At 39.4% G+C, this 21,194-nt stretch overlaps 1 protein-coding gene across 5 annotated transcripts in view; it reads left to right on the top strand.

Annotated features, from left to right (window-relative positions):
* Positions 1 to 21,194, top strand: part of VPS13D (vacuolar protein sorting 13 homolog D) — a 349,290-nt gene that overhangs the window by 252,837 nt on the left and 75,259 nt on the right. For all 5 annotated transcript variants that reach the window (XM_074218409.1, XM_074218411.1, XM_074218410.1 and 2 more), the window contains 2 exons: positions 13,300 to 13,432; positions 18,677 to 18,872. In XM_074218409.1, the coding sequence (XP_074074510.1) occupies positions 13,300 to 13,432; positions 18,677 to 18,872 (329 nt within the window). The remainder of the gene's footprint in view (positions 1 to 13,299; positions 13,433 to 18,676; positions 18,873 to 21,194) is intronic.

Genomic DNA, 21,194 nt, shown 5'->3' with positions numbered 1-21,194 from the left:
AAAAGGATAATAATAGCTCCTACTCTCCAATAATATTTGTGAAGTGCTAAGTACAGAGCCTGATGCATAATAACTTCTTGATTTCCTCCTTCCTTCCTTTCATCTTAGAAAGTCTATAAATCAAGGCTCATTCACCCCCCCTGAGCATCCAGTTCTGAATCCCCAGTTGCCTGTTGGTCACTTCATATTGGATTGTCAGTGACACCTTAAACTCAACAAGTCCAAAACACAGCTCACTCTCTAAAACCTCCTACCTACCAAAGGCACCCTGCACTTCCTAGCCCCTGCTGTGAGTCCCCTGGCATCCTTAGCCTTGCTGACCTTTCTGGATAGTCAGCTCTCATCTCCACTAGCACAGCTGCCACCATGACTGCTCCAGGACTCAGGCAACATCCTGATTGTCTCCCTGCCTGGGACTCTCCCTGTAAGCCACTACTAAAGGGATTTTCCTTTAAAAGGAATTTTCTTTTTAAAAAAGAGTCTGACCCTGTCAGTCCTAGTGGCTCCTTATTAACTGTAGGACAAAAATGTAAATTCTTTTGTTTAGTTTTAAAAGGTTAAGCAATCTTCTCATACTCCACACTCTATCTCCCCCCCCCCCCCCCCCGCCTTTGTCCCCACTGGGTCACAGGCTTGGAATGCCCTCCATCCTTACCTCTACCTCAGAAAATCCCCCTTTTCCTTTAAGTTGCAGTTTTTAGCTCAGTCTTCTGCATAGAACTTTTCCCTCTTCCCCCAATTGTGAGTGATTTCTTTATCAAATTACCTTGTATTTGATTACTCTGTGTATATTCATATTTACTACATATATATCTGTACTTGTCTTCTCCATTAAAATAGAAGATTGTTTTACTCAGTTTTCTTGTAATCCCTGCAACTTGCATAGTTTCAGGTGCATAGTAGTCAGTCAGAATTGATGAAGAACTTAATAGTGTCTGACTCTGTGCTAGGTGCTGGGGATACCAAAAAAGGGAGAAGACAGACCTTGCTTGAACAATTTAGGATTGGAGCTCTCACAGTGTGAGGAAAAGGGGGAGCAACTCCGGTTGGGTCTTGCTTCTGGCACTTTGTGACCATGGGCAAGCTTTTGTTTCCTAGAACCTCAGTTTCCTTATTGGTGAAATGGGAATAATAATACCTACTACAAATATAGAGGTCCTAGGAGATAATTATAGTATCTGCTTTGCAGGATTATTGTGAGTATCAAATGAGCTAACTATAGGCAAAGTGCTTGACATGAAAAGGTCACGTAAATGTCAGATACTTCTTCTTTCCTTTAGTCATTCAGCTGAAAGTCACATAGTAGATATTTAATAAGTATTTGTTGAGTTAAATTGAATTTATTGAAGGAGCCAAAGAGTTGAGGTAAATAGTTAAATCAAGGTCATTGAGTAATGAAGAGTCATTTCAACAAAGATCTGAGATCTTTGAGGAAAATATTGGGAAACAGCCTGAGATTGCAAGTTTGTTTGTTTTTATCCCTGTCCATTTGCAGGGCTAGAGAGTTTTGGGTCATTTAAAAAAGAATCTTTCTTTCTGACTTTCACTTAAGTGTGGGGGTTGGGCTGAATTCATATGAGAAATTTTTCTACTATTAATTTAAATAGTCTGGACTAAGCACAAGTAACTTAAATTGGTTTAACACTTATTTGGGGGGTGGCTAGGTGGAGCAATGGATAGAGCACCAGCCCTGGAGTCAAGAGTATTGAGTTCAAATCCAGCCTCAGACACTTAATAATTACCTAGCTGTGTGGCCTTGGGCAAACCTCTTAACCCTACTGCCTTGCAAAAACCTAAAAATAAAAAAATTAACCACTTCTTTAGGAAGATAATAATGAATTGGCTTTCTGTGTGCACAGTCTAGGTTATCCAGGCATTAGTCATCTTTGTTAATGATTGACTTCCCTTGACTTAGAGTTAGCAGAGCCAAATAATGATCTTAGAGACTCCAAAATGAAATGTAAGTCTAGTCTGTTATAGAACCACCTTTTCCAAAGCTGCCTCTGCTAAAGGAAATGCCAGTTAAACTGCAAAAATGCTAGTTTCTGCCATTTAATTGATGTCTTCTATCTAGGTTTATTGTGGGTAGGCTAGACAACCCTCCATATCTCTTCTCATTCCATGGTCTTTGATTATCTTCTTCTCCCACCCCTCCTTCATCCCTCTCTTTCACAATCTTAATGCTCCAGTCAAATTGGTCTCCTTTTGTTTTTTAAGCTTCTATCTCTTGCCTTCATGCCTTTGCCTACCTAGGCTGTACTGCAAACCCGGAATGCAACCATTCTCACCCCCACCTCTCAGGAAGTTAACTCCTTCAAAGCTTAACGCAGGTCAGAAAGTCTTTCCATAGCCCTTTCTCCTTCCTCAAACCATTCTATATTTACTTTTCTTTATTATTATATCTAATATTGAGATGATGGAAAAAAGCTGAATTTGTAAGCATCTGCTTGCATAGTGACCAACTTTGTGTAAAACCTGTCCAGCTCCCTAGCCAGACCATGCTTCAGCCTGCTGCTGAGTTAACCTTTGCTTTCCCCTCTGCTTATCTTTTCTAACTTCTAACCTCTGCTGCTTTTTTCAGTGAAAAGGAAGTGTCCCATGACTCCTATCACAACCACTCCTCCATCTGTCCTTGTTGATTCCCCCCTGTTAGAATGTCAGAGCATTTGTCTCATCAAGGCGTACCATGCCTGGAAGAGAGTAAGTATACAATAAATGCTTTCACATTCATTGTGTAGTTTAATCCAGAGCATTCTGAATTCAGACTCTATTTTACTAGCTGTATGACTATGGGTAGGTCACTTAACTGTTCTGAGTGTAAGTTATTTTATCTGTAAGAAGGGGAAAATGATACCTGGAGGACCTACCACTAGTGAAGATCAAATGAAGGAAAGTGTTTTGCCAATAATCCCACTCCCATTTTTAAGCTTCCCCATAAGAAGTAACATATTTCCTCTTACAAAGCTCTTCTTCTTCAAAGATGATTGAAGAAGGATTTATTTTGCATTCTGGAATCCAAAAACATTAGCAAGGTATTTCAAACATTTGAACAATGTCTAGTTTGGAGTATTAGAGGAAATGAGATGAAGCCCAGCCTATAATAGGGGCTCTCAGGTGGCTTTTTTTCATCTCTAGTTTTATCTACCTCCTCTCCCTCCCTCCCCCGCTTCTGTCTCAGCCATTGGTATTGAAAGATACATCATTCATTCATCTGAAATAGAAAAGACTTTGTAAAACTGAAGAACTTGTCACCAGAAATAAAATGAACATGACATTAACCCCCTGAGTGTTCAGTTTCCTTTTTTTCCTTTTTTTTTAGGGACAAAAAAAGTTTATTTAAATTTTGTTGTAGTTAGTGGAAACTAAAGGAGAAGAATAGAGGTGTAATGGCAGCAGCGACAGCAGCTGCCATGCAGGGAAAAGCAGTAAAGAAGGATCTAGGAGCATGAGATTTGATCTGTTCCCCAAGGAAGATGAGCCTCAGTTTTCTTTTAAATTTCTGGTTTCCTGTATTTCAGGATATGATGTTGGGTTGGGTCTTTAAATCTAAAGGAAGCTGGGAAAGTACTAACATGGTTATAGTAATGATGTTCATAGTAGTAATTGATAATCACGGTTATTATTTTTGCTCAAGACCTACCTGGAGCCAGAGGCTTTCAAAATATAAAGACCTTGCAGAGGAGATAAGAATCATGTGAGAGCAGAATGAACTTCATGCCAGCCCTCTTTTCTGGTCTTTTACTAAGTTATACCAAGGTTGTGTTTAGTGAAACTGTGGGGAATGGTTTCAAATCCTAATATTCTTATTCAGTTACAAAATGCAGTCATCCTTTCTATGTGTGCCACAACTTGAAGAACATTAGCTATAAAAGAATAAGAGTAGAATAGACTTGTCCCAGGACTATTTCCATCAGAATGCCTATCAAAATAACAAGAGGAGTATAATTCCATTTGTATTGAAAGCACCTCCACCCACCTTTAGTTACCTGTCTGTCTTGGATCTGGCTGCATTCCTGTTAGGCAAGGAGGAAACTGATGCCTAAATGGGGTTGGTGGATCACAGCTGCACAATATTAGTGGGACTAGAATCCAGATATCCTAATTTGTAATCCAGTGTACTTTCTTAGAATCAAAGGAATTTACCAGTGAATGAGCTGTTCAAACCAGGAAATGGAAGAACTTTGATAGCTAATGTCCTGAATGGTTAGTTAATTCATTCCATTTAGTATCAGTTTGTTAGTGGACATACATATGCAGAGTGCTACTTCTCTGAAGAGCATAATCAAGATCAAGACCTGGATGTTTATCTCTGCCCTCAGTGACAGGGATGGTAGAATAATATATGGAGATGGAGGGGACTTGAGAGCATCTATCTCCTCCTGCCTCCCATCCCCCACTTTACAGATAACAAAACTGAGGAGGTAAACTAACTGGCTAACACGACTTAATCACATGGGGGTAAGGAACTAGTTCCTCAGACTCAAAAGTCTAGTATTCTTTTTTACCTTTTCACTTTTTACTGGCTCATTTTTGCAAGTTACTTGGAAGGTAGGAATGAGAAAGGATAAAGTCACAGAGCAGAGAGGATGGCAAGATACCACACAGCATATGAACTCTATTTATGGGATGTGTATAATTTTGACAGACATTGATGATGGGAGGGCTATCTTTTCTTTATCAGAGATGAGATTCCAACCCAGTTCTTTCCTTGCTGCAAATACAGCCTTCTTTCTATACTCCATGTATAATTCAACATTTATACAGATAAATCAATGTGGGACGAAATGAAGGAAGAAACAATAGGAGGATGAGGAAATGCTTCTGGTAAGTGGTGAGTTCATTGGTCACTTGAGGTTAGCCTGAATCTGCAATGTGTGTGTGCATCATGCGTGTGCTTTTAATTGCCTTTTGCCTTTAAGCAAACACTCTCAATCTCTTCAAAAATAAACAATTACCTTTCAGTGAAAAAAAATAGAAAAACCTTACAATGCTAGAGCTTCAAACTGTTTCCCGATGAATCAGGAATAACCACTGAGTTCATAACTGGGTCAGTCCCAAGGCAGCCCGAGCCTGCCAAGTGAGCAGGCGTGCGTCCTGGCTGAGGTAAGACACCAGGACCATCTTAAGGTCGAACTTGGTCACTTGTGTTTAGACCTTGTGTGGGGAGATAACCCTGGGTGGCTTTGGATAACTTTGTTTCTTTACTGCAAAGGAGTGTCTGCCGCCTGATAAGTGTTTATCCATGAAATAGCTACATGGTTTATGTCTTATGCTAGAAAGGTTTTTAGATTTCCTCAACAAGAGGAACAACAAGGTCATTGTCTTGGTTACCTCCCTGTAGTCAAACTCCAATTCAGCCTTTTTCTTTTTTGTTAGAGAAAAACATTCCTTAATTTAGTCCTTGTCCTCTTTATGGATTTTTTTTTCTCCTCCCCTTCCTTGCCTCTATCTCATCCACCCATACCTTGTGGCTGCAGTAATTTTAAAAAACAAAACAACGAAAGACCCTGCTTCCTCTGGGATCAGAGGTCTATCCCTGCAGAATGAACCCTGTGGACCCACTTGCCAGATTACTGGATTGATCCATGCCACCCTTGTGAATAATCAAGATTCCTGATAACAACAGAGCTGCTGATGTTCTTTGGATCATTTTGCTTGTGCTTCTTGCTAGGCAATGGGGTATTGTGACCCTTCACTGATGACTGGGAAGCATCTTGTCTCAACCAGACTTGTCTGGTCCCACTGCCATTCCTCTAGAGCCTTGGCCTCAGCTCTCACCCTTCAGTCCTCTTCACCTTCCACATACTCTCATTCACCCTTTCCTGTTGGTTCTGTTTCTCCCCCCCCCCCCCCACATCTTTGATTCTGCTACTCCCCTTGAGACTTATCATAGCCTTCTGTCAAGTGTGGCTGCTCTCTTTTGTTTCCCCTTTTTTCAGTCTGTCTTTACCCTAGCTGCCAAGTAAATCTTCAGTCAGTCAGCCAGAGTTTTAAGTCCCTGCTTTGGTGCCTGGGACTGTGGATACGGATGCAGAGGGTCAGGCCATGGCACTCTTAAGATCCTCAATCCTACCATACTTGCTAGAGGATAAAATGGAACCTTCTTAGCCTGATTTAGTTTAGCTCCAACCTAGCTACCTTTCCTGCCTCATTTTATATTACTCCTTTCACGTGGGCTGTGTTCTGGCCAAACTTGTGTGTGTGTGTGTCTGTGTGTCTGTGTGTCTGTGTGTCTGTGTGTCTGTTTTGTTGGTTTTTTTGTCAGCTTCCATGTGCAGTCACACAGGCTAGATAACCCTAACCTTAAATTTGCCTTCCCAAGTTTTATTCTCTTTCCCACTTATCTTTGCCCACGTTTCAGTTTCAATTCAGTAAATATATATTAAATGCCTACTCTGTGACAGGCACTTTATGAAGAGCTAAAGATATACAAAAAGAGACAAAATGGAAATAAGTTGAACATGATTGTACATGTACAACCTATATTAGATTGCTGCTAGGGGGAAGGGGGAGGGAAGAGAGTAGGGTAGAAAAATGTGGAACTCAAAAGCTTGTAAAAAGGATAAATGTTGAAAACTATCTTTGCATGTAATTGGGAAAAAAAAGAAAGGAGAATATAAAAAGGTAAAAGGCAGTCTGCTCTCAAGGAGATTATGATCAAATGAGGGAGACAATATGAGGACAGATCTTTACAAAGCAAACTGAATAAAGGATAAAAAAGGAGCCAATGAACAATGGAAAGACACTAGAATGTATAGGGATAGGGAAAGACTTCCTCTACAATGTGGGCTTTTAGTGGGACTTAAAGGAAGTTGGGGAGGTCAGTAGTTGCAGTGGAGAAGGGAGAGCCTTCCAGGCATGGGGAACAGCCAGAGAGAATGTCTAGAACCAAGAGATTGGGGGGGGGGGGGTTGTAATCCTTTTCTTCCTTCAAAGCCCAGATTAAGTTTCTCCTTCTTCTTGGAGCCACATAGGTTTTTGTCACTTCAAGTGAAGTAGTCATTTTGCTTCTTTCTTTTTCTTAGGGTACTTTGTTGTATTCTTTCCTTTGCATTTATGACATTTTTTTTTGAATTAAATTTATTTGTATATGTGTTCTCTCTCCAAATACTCTCCCTCTCTCATTTTTCATCTTTATATCCCTAGTACCTTGAAAATAATAAATATTTAATGAATGTATCTTGCAAGTTGGAGTTGAGATTCAGATCCAGACTTCAGTTCATTATCCAGTATTCCTTCCACTACACCATAGTCTTGACTGAGCAGGAACAAATCCTAGATTTTGCATTTAAAAGAAATCATCTTGAATAAGGCCATGTGAAATGAATCCCTTGACTTTGATTTTAAGAAACCTCTGATATCTGAATAAGCAACCTGGTAATAGGCACAATAATATCAACCTATATGAGCTCTGTTTTCCAATACAATATGACCTAAAATAATATCTTGTTTAGACACTATAAGCAAGGTGGAACAAGACCAGAATTGTATTCGATGCTGGTTGTTGCAACTTGGTTGTTAACCCAAAGAAATGCAGTGATGCTTCTTCATATTACCTAGATCATTCTATTTTACTTTTATAACCATCCTTCCTAGTGTCAAGGAAGATACTGTCACCATAAATTATGGCCTCAACAAGGATATTACAAGGGAAATTTCCAATAAGTAAATAACTGTGAAAGAACCAAGAAGAAATTCAAACCCCATCTCCACTTAACTCTGACCAAATACCATTTGCAGCCCATACTAACAGAAGATAATAAAAGGGTCAAAAAAGCTTCTATGAGAGAACAGAGGACCACAGTGTGAATTTTTTTCCTTGCTCCATTCCAGTATCAACTTGAATTTCAGTTTTATAAGATCAACCATTCAGAGCCAGCCCTAAATCTTGGCTAATTTGCAGTGTCTCCATTTGTATTAACAATAGAATTATTTTTGGAAGGTGGGGTGTTGACACACAGTATGTGTTGGTTATGCAGTAGAATTGGTGTCTTGAAGAACTTTTGAGAATGTTAGCCCCTGCGAAAGAGAAAATATGACTTTATAGAAATTAATTACGTTGGGTTGAGTCCAGATCTCAGAAGTGTGGCGTGTGCTGGAGCTGCCTTGGAGGGGGGTGAGGTGGGAGGGGACCATTATTATCTTCCCAAGTGTAGCAGGCAAGTTTTCTGAAGGACATTCTGTTCCTTGGAAATTTTAATCTTCACCCAAGCAACATTTACTTATTTCTTGTCAGTATTTTGTGGCTAAAATGTTGCTATAAAATTTGCTAAATGGAATTAGGTATCTTTCCCTGAGAATGTTAATAATAGACTGGGCTTTGGTACTTTGCAATCTGTCCTTACCCACAGTCAGTCCTGATGAGTACATGGAGTGTGGAGTGTGTTGCTACTTTTCTTATCTTGCCATTGGATAAAAGTGTTGGTTCACTTTTTTCTTTCCCATAGAAGAGGTGAGCCCTTGTGATGAGAATCATTTTGTTCCACTCTAGTCATCGCTAGGTAGTGTGGTCAAGTAGAAAAAGCTCTGGCCTGCAGGTCAAACTGGACAAGTCACTCAAGCCCTCCACTTCCCTTTTTGGAAATAGGGATGATTGTTCCTGAACTACCTCCCTATTGGGAGGATCTAGTGAGGGCATAGACAAGATGTAATCATGCTTTAGTGCCTTGCAAACCACCATCCGAATATAGTTTTAACTGGCATCAGATCTCAAAGGGCCCTTAGAGGTTATACAAAATCCAATACCTCTCTATGCAAAGAGGGAACTGAGTCCCAGAGGATCTGTGATTTACCTGTGGTCACACTTAGAGTTAATAGGAATAAAACTTTTAAATTAATCTGATTCCATCAGTCTAAGGGACTTCTGGTAAGGAATGGAGTTGCCTGGGACACAGAGGTTCGGTGATTGAATGTTAAAGGTTAGACTTACCCCAGTCTTCCTGATTTTGAGACCATCTCTACACCTACCAACTAACTACACAGCTTTACCATGTACTAACAGTCTCAACAGCATCATCATTCTCAGTAGTTTTTTGATATCTTCTTGTCTCATAGCTATGTTCCAGGGACCACAATGATTTGCTTCATGTGTATCTGAATTTTTGCTTTGAAATTCTGTTTTCTGGGGCGGCTAGGTGGCGTAGTGGATAGAGCACTGGCCTTGGAGTCAGGAGTACCTGAGTTCAGATCTGGCCTCAGGCACTTAATAATTACCTAGCTGTGTGGCCTTGGGCAAGCCACTTAACCCCCTTGCCTTGCAAAAACTAAAAAAAAAAAAAAAAAAAATCTGTTTTCTTTTTTATTATGTTCACTCTAACTTGGGAGTTATTTGATTTCTTGAGGGAAAATTTATTTCATGTTTAAACATGCATTAAATGCTACATTTGGACAGTAAAGAATTTCAGAAAAAAGCACCCATTTTTAAAGGCAGGCTATGCCCCAAAATTCACCATCAAGTTTTGGGGTTTGTTTGGTTTTTTTTTTGCCTCTCATCAAAGTAAAAAGTTGCAATTTCACAACATCAGAATCAGTACCTGATACTATATCCATTGGGGTGGATCTTGACCATTTCTACTCTCCCTTAATCTCAGTAATACATCAATATTAGTGGGAGAAAATGAATTGCTTTGCTCTGGCAACACATACCTCCTTTCCCTCCAGCTTGACCTGTTTAACCCTGGGGACCAGCAGCACCAGCATTTCTGCAGGATGGTTTCATCAGGCTTTGGTGGGTTTGAGAGGAAGAGTCCATGATATAGGGAGAGCATTTGAAATCTGCTTTGGCATCTGGCTCTCCTTCTCCATAAGACCCCTAGAGAATCTGGAACTTGAGAATTTCATCATTTTGCTCTCTCTTTATATTCCATTTGTAATAGTACTGCCTCACCCAAAAAAATCCTGCAACCTTTATATCAGAGAATTTCAACTTCATGAAAACTCAGATTGCCAAGGGATTTGAACTCTGGGCTGTGTCCAGTAGTAGTCACGTCTACCAAGTTTCTGGCACTGTTGAGAGCCTATACTTTTAATGGGCAAAGACTTTAGTGATGAGCTCATATAATTATCTATTTGTATTTGATTTTTGTCATATAAATTAGGTCATGGGAAGCCCAATTAGGTTGCATTATCATTTTTTTGGTTAGTACAGAAATAAGAAGTCAGATAGAGGTCCTTAGGAAAGTTAACTCTAAAGATTAGCTAGTACTTTTTTTCTCATCTTGTTGATCCCCCAGGGGTCAGCACAAAGCTTTGTGATCTAAGAATCTCAGTCTTTTACTAAGGAGGGAGTTCTGTGTCTGTCATTGGAGAACAAGCTAGCCATGAATCTTTTGGCCTCAGCTCACACAAAAGCTTTGGACCTGAAACCTGTTTTATGGAAATGGGGGTGTGGGGTGTAGAGATGTTTTGGGCAAAGTGCCCAGATTATCTTATGTGCTCCTTTTAAAAAACTTTTTAAGGAAAGAAAAAGTGTGATGGGATTGTTAAATTCATTCTATTCAGTTGCCAGAAATCAGTAGAAAGGATTTAACTTCAATAGCTTATCTAAAGAATAGCAGCTAGAAGAGTGAGTCTTGAGAAAATATGAAAGAACTGAAAAGTCTGTGGAAAGAGAATCATTCACTCCTGGTTGATATCAGGGTATATAGTTCGGAAGGCAACAACAACAATCACAACAATGGACATTTATATATCACTTGCTAAGTACTGGATACTGAGCAGCATTTTACAGTATGATCTCATTTGATCCTACAGTGACCCAATAAGGGAAGGCTGTTAGTATCTCTATTATACATTTGAGGTGAAAGATGATGACACAGAACTAAGAAGGTGGCCTTGTGAATGGAGAACAAGGGGCATGAGTGTTGGAGTGGTGGAATCAGTAGTACCTGGTTGTTCCTGAGGACTACGGTAGCAAAATGCTGAAGGAGCCTCCAAAGTGTCTATCCTGATTGTAATACCCTCAAGAGAGATGGGATAATGAAGGCATTGGGAAGATTGAGGAGAAAGATATTGAATTTTGCTTTGGACATATTGAATTTGTCCCATCTGTGAAATATCCAATTAGAGATGTCAAATAGGCAATTAGTGGTACAGGTCTAAATTTCAGGAGGGAGACTGAGACTGAGCATCCAGATTTGGAAATCTTCATAGAAGTAAGAGTGGAACCCACAGAGGCTCATAAGTAACAAGAAAAGGAAAGAGGGAGAGGGGAAGGAAGGCCAGTGGGTGGGCCCAATAGGGGGATACAGATAGTGATCTGCAAAACCACACTGAAAATGGGTATCTAAATGAGTAGGAGGACAAACAGGAGGAAGCAACATCATGACAATCCAAGGAGAACAAGTCAGTAGTTTCAGTAACTGATAAGAAGTTGAGAAGGATCAGGACAGAGAAAAGATCATCTGATTTGCCAGTTAATAGTCTTGGTCATGTCTACGGAGACAGTGGTTTCAGTTGAGTGATAAGGATGCAAATTATATCAGTGACTGTAAGGGGGAAATTGAAGGTGGTGAGCATTGATGATTTTTTTAAAGAGTCTATGAAAAAAGGGGTGGCTAGGTGGCATAGTGGATAAAGCACTGGCCCTGGAGTCAGGAGTACCTGGGTTCAAATCCGGTCTCAGACACTTAATAATTACCTAGCTGTGTGGCCTTGGGCAAGCTACTTAACCCCCTTTGCCTTGAAAAAAAAACCTATAAAAAAAAGTCTATGAAAAGAACAAAGAAATATAGGATAACAGGTCAAGTGAATGAGGAAAATGTGAATATATTTATTTATAGCCAATGCCACAGGAGCAGGTAGACAAAGAGAGGTTAAGATTTGGAAGAGAGGTGATAAATGAAGGCTTAAGCTTCTAGAGTAGACAGGATGGGACATACATAGAGGGGCTGACATTTCCAAGATGTACCATCTCTCCTTTAGGAAAGCTGAAGTGTTTCTCTGCTAGGAAAGTAACTATTTACTTTCAGTTCTAGGTATTTCCTACTGAGAATACATAAAAATATCTCATAGAGGGGTGGCTAGGTGGCACAGTGAATAAAGCACTGGCCCTGGAGTCAGGAGTACCTGGGTTCAAATCAGGTCTCAGACACTTAATAATTACCTAGCTCTGTGGCCTTGGGCAAGCCACTTAACCGCATTGCCTTGCAAAAACCTAAAAAAAAAAAATCTCATAGAAATTGTTCAGAAGCATTGTAGCTCTTATTGGACAATAATATGGGCAAATGATGCAGTGATCTAAATTCTGATCTCTTGAGTAATATCATATTGTTAAAAATAAGAGCATCAAAATCCCATATTCTATAAATTAATGCTATTTAATTTTTAAAAATAGAAAATTTTTGAAGGTATAAAGCAAACACACAGTGCTAGGAAATGGCAACTTCAGAAAGATAGATCATTATTGCCCTTGTCTAAGCCTTGATGCCAATTACAAAGTCTTATTGTCCACCTCATTCCAAATTTTGGTCATGACCATGCCCCCTTGTCTTTTTCTTACACTTCTTCGGTTTGCCCAGACTTTCCTTTTTCTCACATTCAAGATTTTCATGACTGATTGTCTTCAGTGCAAGATTCCAAATCAAACAATTTCTTTTCTCCTCTGTGCCATTACCTCACTTTCTCACCTCCCCTCCCCCAACCCCACAAATATACCTGGTTTGAAGATAGGAATATTTGTTCTTAGAACTTTCCTCTGAACTTTGTATCTAAATAACATTCCTGTGAGTTTTTTGGAAGGTTAGTCTTGGGTCATTGGCACTTACCACTTGTTTTGGTAGATCCTTCAGAAGAAAGTTAATTACATATTTAGTCTCTTCTGTTTTTATTCTTGAATGATGGTGATAAGTACTCTGTAGTTTATTAACTATCACCTTAAACACTTGGAGTGTCCCATGACAAAACATAGGTTTGCCTTGATGATCGAGAAAGTGTCTCTGATAAAAATGTACCTGATTATATAAAATTTCCCCATGATTTGTGGTGGAGGATATTATATCATACTTGAAGTAGTTGGTTCAGTTCTTTCTTTCTTTCCACAGTGACCTAGCTCATTAACTTCCAAGTTTGCTTCAGTTTTCATATAGATGAAATGGAACTACTAGGATCAGTGCTTACTTGGGAAATTAGAATTCCTTCTTTGAGATTTTGAACTTGGTAGAGTCACCAAGATCTTCTAATGAACCCATTAAATGAGCAACATTTAATGAATGCTATTTGGAAACAATGAACAGTACCCATGAAAATAATTTTCAGTTCAAAATTAATTTCCACTCATTCATTATGTTTGATTCATTGCAGTTTGCTGGGACTTTATCAGATGGCTTGGGAAAGACTATGGATAACCGCCACCAAACGGAGCGAGAGTATATTCGATACCATGCAGCAACGAGTGGAGAACATCTTGTAGCTGGCATACATGGCCTGGCTCATGGTAAGGAAGAAAACTCAAGCAACAGCATGATGATTGTTTTGCCATTTCTGTGGAGCCTTGATGGAAAAATAAAAACAAACTGTTCATGTTTAAATTCTTGAGTTTTCTCTAGCATAGAAAGAAGAAAGTCTGTAGGAATCTTGGTTCAGTATTTTGATAGATCTGACAACTTTTGGGGTTTTTTTGCAAGGCAGTGGAGTTAAGTGACCTACCCAAGGTCATACAGTTAGGTAATTATTAAGTGTCTGAGGTGGGAATCTGAACTCAGGTCCTCCTGACTCCAGGGCCAGTGCTCTATCCACTGCACCCCTAGATCTGTCAACTTTTAAGTCACTTTATTTTTTCCCCTTTTTTGAAATGGAAATATGACAGAGGATGACAAAGCTCAATTTACTTCTAAGATGTGCAGGTCTTTTCCTCTCCTTTGACTGTCACTTCCCAATTTCATGGAATTTAATAAATTGATCCCCCCCCCCCCCAAATAATCTGAACCTAGCATATTAAGGCAGTGAAATTGTCAAAGTCCTTCAGATTAGTTTCCAAACTGAGGATTCTGACTTGAAAACTAGTGCTATTTTCCAGTACATCTAACTCTATAGCTTTATAGCTGTGTCAATTTAGGTATCCATTTTAGTGGTGAATTTTTTTAGACAATTCTACATTTTTAAAAATAATATGATATTATTAGGAAGCATGTTAAGTACATTCAGTTCTCATTTGTGCTAATAATGGGTAGGGGTAAACTTAGGAAAGGAACAGAAAGAGGCATGTATAATTTCAAATGATTTCCTTGGGGTTTATAGCATACTATTTTTAGGATTAGGAGTAGGGCCAAAAGGGTAAGTTGCAGTGGATTTACTTTCTTAATTATATTTAAAATGATTTTGTGCTCCCCCAAATATCAGGAAGTCACCCTGAAAATAAACTTTGTACTGGCTTAGGATTTGATCAATCTTTGGTTAATCAAAATAGTTATACATTAGATCAGTGTGTCACCTCTCCTTGGAAGAGCCCAAAATGCTTTACTTTATGTTGTAATATTTATAAAGATCATCTTTATATAGAACTTTGAAGTTTGCAAAGTGCTGCCTTCATAATTGCTCTTAGATAATATTTCTATTATTCTCCCCACTTTACATATGAGAAACTTGAGGACCAGGGAGGGTAAATTAGTTGCCCATGATAACACAGCTCCTAAATTCAAGAGCAATGATGCTTTTACTATGCCATATTGCCTGTCTTTGCAATATTTAAGGAAGGTAGAGAGGGATAGGAATTCATCTTAGGGAAAATGGGGAATCTATTAATTATTCACTTGTGAAAAGATTTTTTGTTGTTCAGTCATTTTCAACCATGACCCATTTGGGACTTTCTTGGCATAGATACTGGAGTGATTTGCCATTTCCTTCTCCAGCACATTTTACAGACAAAGAAACTGAGACAAATTAGTGAGTGTCTGAGGCTATTTTTGAACTCATTCTGGAGTCTTCCTGACTCCAGGCCTGATGCTGCTCCATTGCCCCATGAAGATAATGCTGAGCAATTATTCTTTATATCCAGAGTAAAGCAGGAAAAGAAAATTGGTTTAAATTGAAATATTCTCGAAAGAAATCCATTCAGGATGAAGACACTGGAATAGACTTCTGCAGGAAATTTGGAGCTTCTAATTCCTGAAGATCTTCTAGCTGACTTAAATAATTTTGGACATTTACCTTCCTGAAAGTTGGATGTGCTCTTGATCCCTTCTCAATCTCCAATTAGGTAGTTTTACAATCATAAAATCAGTATTAGCATTGATGCTCTGCCTCCTGGCTTTTATTTTAGATCCTTAGATCTTCTCTCTCTCCATGTGTATTGGTTCCTTTGGGTCCCCAGCACTTGAAACCTAGTAACTAAACACTGCTACCTACAAACAGGCCTAAGCTTTCTCCATCCTTAAAAAAAAAAAAAAAAAAAAAACCAGCAGGGGTGGCTAGGTGGCGAAGTGTTTAAAGCACCAGCCCTGGAGTCAGGATTACCTGGGTTCAAATCCCGTCTCAGACACTTAATAATGACCTAGCTGTGTGGCCTTGGGCAAGCCACTTAACCCCATTTGCCTTAAAAAAACCTAAAAAAAAATATAAAAAACCCCCTCAGCAGATCATACCATTTCTGCTGTTTTCCTAAGCTTTCTTTCCTCTCTCAGCCAAACTCTTTACAAAAGGCATTTATAGTCAATGCTTCCACTTCGCTTCTTCTCATTCCCTTCTCTATTCCCAATGATCTGACTTCTGACTTTATCACTCAACTTAAACTTCTCTGAAGTTACCAGTGATCTCCCAGTCAGTCATTGGATCTCTTAACTATGAGACTGTCGACTGTTTTAGCTTCTGGATATTCTCTCTTCTCTGGCTTTTTGTGACACTACTCTCTCCTGTTTTTCCTTTTACTTGTCTGACCATTTCTTCTCGGTCTCCTTTTGCTGGAACTTCATTCATGTCATGCCCATGAAGAATATACTCTGATTCTTTGTCCTGCTCCCGATTCTGTACCTACTCTCTCTTAATGATCTTATCATGAGAATTTCGATGACTATGACTGCTAGATCTAGCCCTTATCTGCCAGCTGAACCCCAGACCCTCATCATGAACTGCTAACTGAAGCTTTCCTGTTCTTGAGTTGTGTGACTTGGGTGTTTTCTTGGCAGAGACACTGAAGTGGTTTGTCATTTCCTTCTCCAGCTCATATTACAGATGAAAAGCTGGGCCACACAGTCACATAGCTTTTGTGTTTGAGGCTGAATTTGAACTCAAGGCATGGCACTCTCTCCACTGTGCCACCTAGCTGCCTATCCTGCAGGATCTTTAATTTATCATGACCAAAACAGAACTTATTTCCCTACTTTGCTTCCATGCAGTCACTATCCAGTTCAGATTCTGCTCACCTTTCTCCTAGACTACTGCAGCAACCTCCTGTTTGAACTCCTGACCTCAAGTTGATTTTCAGATTTGTTCTGATCATGCCAGTTCCCCTGCTCAGAACTCCAGTGGATATCAATTGTTGTCTCTTAGATCACATTTAAACTGCTCCTTTCCTGCCTTTCCAGTCTTGTTCCACTGACCTTCTATTTTCTCACTTTACACTTGGGTCATCCTGACTCACTCGTTCCCCACTCTCAACCCTCCAGTCCTGCCTGTGTCTTTACACTGTCTCCTATGCCTGGAGCCCTTCCTCATTCTCCCTTTTGAGACTCAGCTTTAGTGTCACTTTCTTCCTCCCAGCCTCTCACTACTGGTAGATCACCAGTCAAATGGCCCCATGTGCCATTCTAATCTGTATGAATTCTAAAGATACTTATTGTAATGACTTGGTCTCCCCCATTGGGATATAAGGTTTTTGAAGGCTTTGTACTTGTAGCCACAACATTTAGCCTTGTTCTTGTTCACTGACTGATCCCACCTTCTTGTGGAGGTCCTATCTTGCCTTTTGCTTTTGCCAGTAACAGTTAGAAATGTTGCCTAATTACATAAAATGAACCAAGAATCCAAAGGGAAGTTTTCTAAGTTGCTAAGAATTCCCTATAGCAAGAAATGAATTTCTCAGCTTATCTCACTAGAGCAACTGAAGACCCTAAAGAGCTTCCTCCCACTAGGCATCCAAAGGTAAACATCCTGTTACTGGAGCATCTCCTGGCCTCTTGAAAAGTCTTGCCAGACTGTCTCCCTCCTTCACAGTTCTCTGTCATCAAGTGGCTTGGGCTGTCTTCTCTAAGGCCTCTACTGCTTTGCCGTGTTCATTCAGGTCACACTCTGAGACCTGGTAATGTGTACCTTTTAGACTTGGATTCATTTCCTTTTTTTTTTTTTTTTTGCAAGGCATTTGGGGTTAAGTGGCTTGCCCAAGGCCACACAGCTAGGTCATTATTAAGTGTCTGAGGCCACCTAACCACCCCTTGCATTCATTTCCAATGAATCCTTTGTCCCTTTTTTTTCTTGTTTTTGCCAGGCAATGGGGTTAAGTGACTTGCCCGCCCTCCCCCAAGGTCACATAGCTAGGAATTATTAAGGTCTCAGGCTGGATTTGAACTCAGGTCCTCCTGACTTGAGGGTCAGTGCTCTATCCACTGTGCCACCTAGCTACCCCACTTTGTCCCTTTTCAGTGACTCTTGTAGCTCTTGTTTGATTTTTATGAATTTACCCCGGTGAATCTAATCTATATCTGACAAAGTGCCTCCCTTTATTCCTTATTCAAGGCATCAATAGAGAGCTCATCAGATCACTTAGCCTACTCTAACTTTTTTCTTTTCAATTTCCTTTTAGTGTTTTGCTTTTTGAGCCCCAGGATATCATTGTGTTCACAGGGTCATAGAATTATAAATTTAGAGCTGGCAGGGACTTGGAATCTGTCAAGTCAATAATTTTATGGATGAAGAAATGGAGACACAGGGAGATTAAGTGACCTGTCCAAGGTCACACAGCCACTAAAAATCTGAAGCAGCATTTAAACCCAGGTCTTCCTGCCTCCACATCTTTTGTATTATCTACCAAACTTTGAAGAATGTTATTAAATTACTCTCATTCCTTCTTTTAAGGTTTAAGATTTTGAACCCTTTGATCAATGTAGCTCTTCTTCCATGAATCTTTTACAAGTGCTTAAGCCACAAAACCAAGAACTAAACAGAATTAATTCCATAACTTTACCTTTTTTTTTTTAAACAAGATAGTTTCATTAGTGAGTCATACTCCATTTGGGTCCACTATGACCCAAAACTTAATCTACTCTCACTCTTGGTTAAGGTCACTCATTACCCATCTTGGATTAGTCTGTTTCGTTCCTAGACAATGCTCTACAGATTAAATGACTCTTGATTGTTTTGTAGGTAGTATATAAATACAGTATTATATATTAATAAAATGCTATGAGATTTTTCAAACTACACTTTTAACTTGCCTAGGATATAATTGCCTTAGGATTATGAGCTAAGATAGTATCCATTGGGATGTTTCAGACCTCTTATCAAACATGATACTTGTTTTTGATTGCCTTTGTGTATGTGAAAAAAACTTGAAAAAATAATTAATGTCAGTATTCATTCAAAGAAAGCAAACACTTCATTTGAGTTACTATAATAACCATTGAATGAAATAGAATATTAAACCTTAGAAGTAGTATATGCCTAGAAGACATTGAGCAGAGGGAATTGATTATACTTTTGGTAGAAAAACATTAGTCTGATTATAACAAGTTTTTTTTTCCCTCCCCAGGTATCATTGGTGGATTGACCAGTGTAATAACCTCAACAGTTGAAGGTGTGAAGACCGAAGGAGGAGTCAGTGGCTTCATATCCGGTCTTGGAAAAGGACTGGTTGGCACAGTGACCAAGCCAGTAGCTGGTGCCCTCGATTTTGCATCAGAAACAGCCCAGGCGGTTCGAGACACAGCAACACTCAGTGGCCCCAGGTCAGTAAGCATGGGGACTCATAGGGACCTTCCGCTGTTTCTAACTGAGCTCTGCTTCTTCTCCTTACAGTCTATCCTGATGTGTTTAGTCCTCTGCCTTCCTTTTTACTTACATTTAATTTATAACTAAAACTGGTCTTTTTTCTGGTCAACCTTAAATAAATCATGGAGCATAGATTATTGCAGCTATCCTGAGCTAGAGGAGTTTTCCTGAAGAGATGGGAGGCATGCATAAGAAAGGGAACATCCTTGAAAAAACCCCTCTGGGTCATCATGCCTGGGATCTAATGGTATCAAGCTGTAGACCTTGTTCTTCCCCCATGGCCTTATATTCCTTCCTGTAGGCTTGCTGCTTGATGCTGCTGGCCATTGAGCACCATTGAGGTGGTTTCACCATCTCCTTCATGTCTGTGCCTTTCCCTTCCTCAGCTTTTCTCATATTTACTCTATGCTATATCTCCTAAGCTCCTATAAACCCCCAGAAAGTGTTCTTTTTGATCTTTGCAGCCCTGCTGCTTCTTAAATCAGACTTTTGGGGCTCATGTGATAGTGTGAAGTTGTCTTTGCCCTTTGGCCCCATCATCTCCAGTACTTTGAGGTGTAGACAAAGGAAGGATAAGGACTAATGTGGATGTGCAAGGAACACATCCACTGATTTGAGCTTGTATATCCTAAATCACATCGAACCCAGGTGCTAACAGAGCACTCCTTTTTTAACAACCTATTTCATCAAGCTTCACCTTCTCTTCCTTTGCCATAGCTGCTGGTTTAGGGCTTGAAATCAAAGAACTATTTAGGAAATCAAAGAACTATGTTATAATCATAGTCTAAATCCACTGAAGCCAAGCATGGATTTCCTGTTATTTGGTTGGATAAATATTTTTTTTGGAAGACTGTCATGATAATATTATTGGTTTTAAATGAACTCTCCAAGATGCTTAACTGAATTGTGGAAATTTGGGCAGGTGTAAAATATGTGTATTTCAGTACTTAAAAGATGTGTGATGTCATTCATGTAGGTATGCAGATTTTATTTCAGCAGAACTTTCAACATATCATTTTATTGTTATTATTTTATTATAAAAAACAGAAATGACAGAAGAAAGAGATGAGGAATTTAAAAACTAGATCCCACAAAGGCTTGATGCAATAATGATGGTGAATTTTAGTTATCTAGCTAGTGTACTTAAACAAGAAGCTCTTCCTTCCACTATGCCTAAAGGACTATAAAACTGTGCATCCCCTTTGATGCACTAAGACTCTTGCTAAATCTGTATCCAAAAAAGATTTCTTTTTAAAAGGGGAAAGATCTATTTGTACAAAAATATTGATGGGGCAGCTAGGTGGCTAAGTGAATAGAGCACCAGCCCTGGAGTCAGGAGGATCTGAGTTCAAATCCAGCCTCAGACACTTAATAATTGTTTATTTTGGGCAAATCACTTAATCTCATTGCCTTGCAAAAACCTAAAAAAACAAACAAACAAACAAAGAAAAACAAGAACTGGAAACTGAGGGGATGCTTATCAGTTGAGGAATAAGTTGTGGTAAATGTTGTGATGAAACATTATTGTGCTATAAAAATGACAAGCAGGATGATTTCAGAAAAACTTTGGAAAGACTGACTATAGACTGAAGAATGATAAAAAAGAAAATTAAAGTTCTTCCACTCCAGATCCTGTTACTGTTGAGTGTGTCTCCATGTAACTAGTTCACACTCTCAATGTAGGTGTCATCTTTTGATTCTCATTCTTTGTTCTCTGTTTCCAAGGCTTGTCAGTTCTCCCCTTTCAGCATTCCTTCCATAAGGCCCCTTCGTGCAAAGATCTTTATCACCTCCCACCTGAAGTATTTACAGTAGTGACCAGAATCTGCCTGCCTCAAGTCTCTCCCCCATCTTGGCTTCTTACTACTTACGAGATTAAATGTAAAATTCCCTGTTTGGATTTTTAAAGCCTTTTATAAGCTGCCTCCCACTCTGTCTTTCTGGTCTTCTAGCACTTGACTTTTCTCCACGTAGTCTACAGTCCAGTGACACTAACCACCTTCTATTCTTCGCACAAGATCCTCAATGCATTTTCACTGGTTATTTTCTAGAACTGGAATATTGTCCCCTCCTGACCTTCAACTCTCTTCCTCTTTAGCTTCCTTCCATTCTCAGCTAAAACTTCACCTTCTTCAAGAAAACTTTTCTTGATCCCTTGAAATCTAGTGACTTCCCTTTGAGATTATAGATTATCCTGTACACATCTTCTGAGTACATAGTTGTTTCATGATGACTTCTTGATTAGTATGTGAGTTCCTTAAGAGTACAATGTTTCTCCC

The sequence above is a fragment of the Macrotis lagotis genome, chromosome 1 (assembly GCF_037893015.1).
Source record: "Macrotis lagotis isolate mMagLag1 chromosome 1, bilby.v1.9.chrom.fasta, whole genome shotgun sequence".
NCBI classification, from domain to species: domain Eukaryota; kingdom Metazoa; phylum Chordata; class Mammalia; order Peramelemorphia; family Peramelidae; genus Macrotis; species Macrotis lagotis.
Note: the sequence above shows the minus strand (reverse complement) of the source record. Positions and strands in the feature narration are given on the sequence as shown.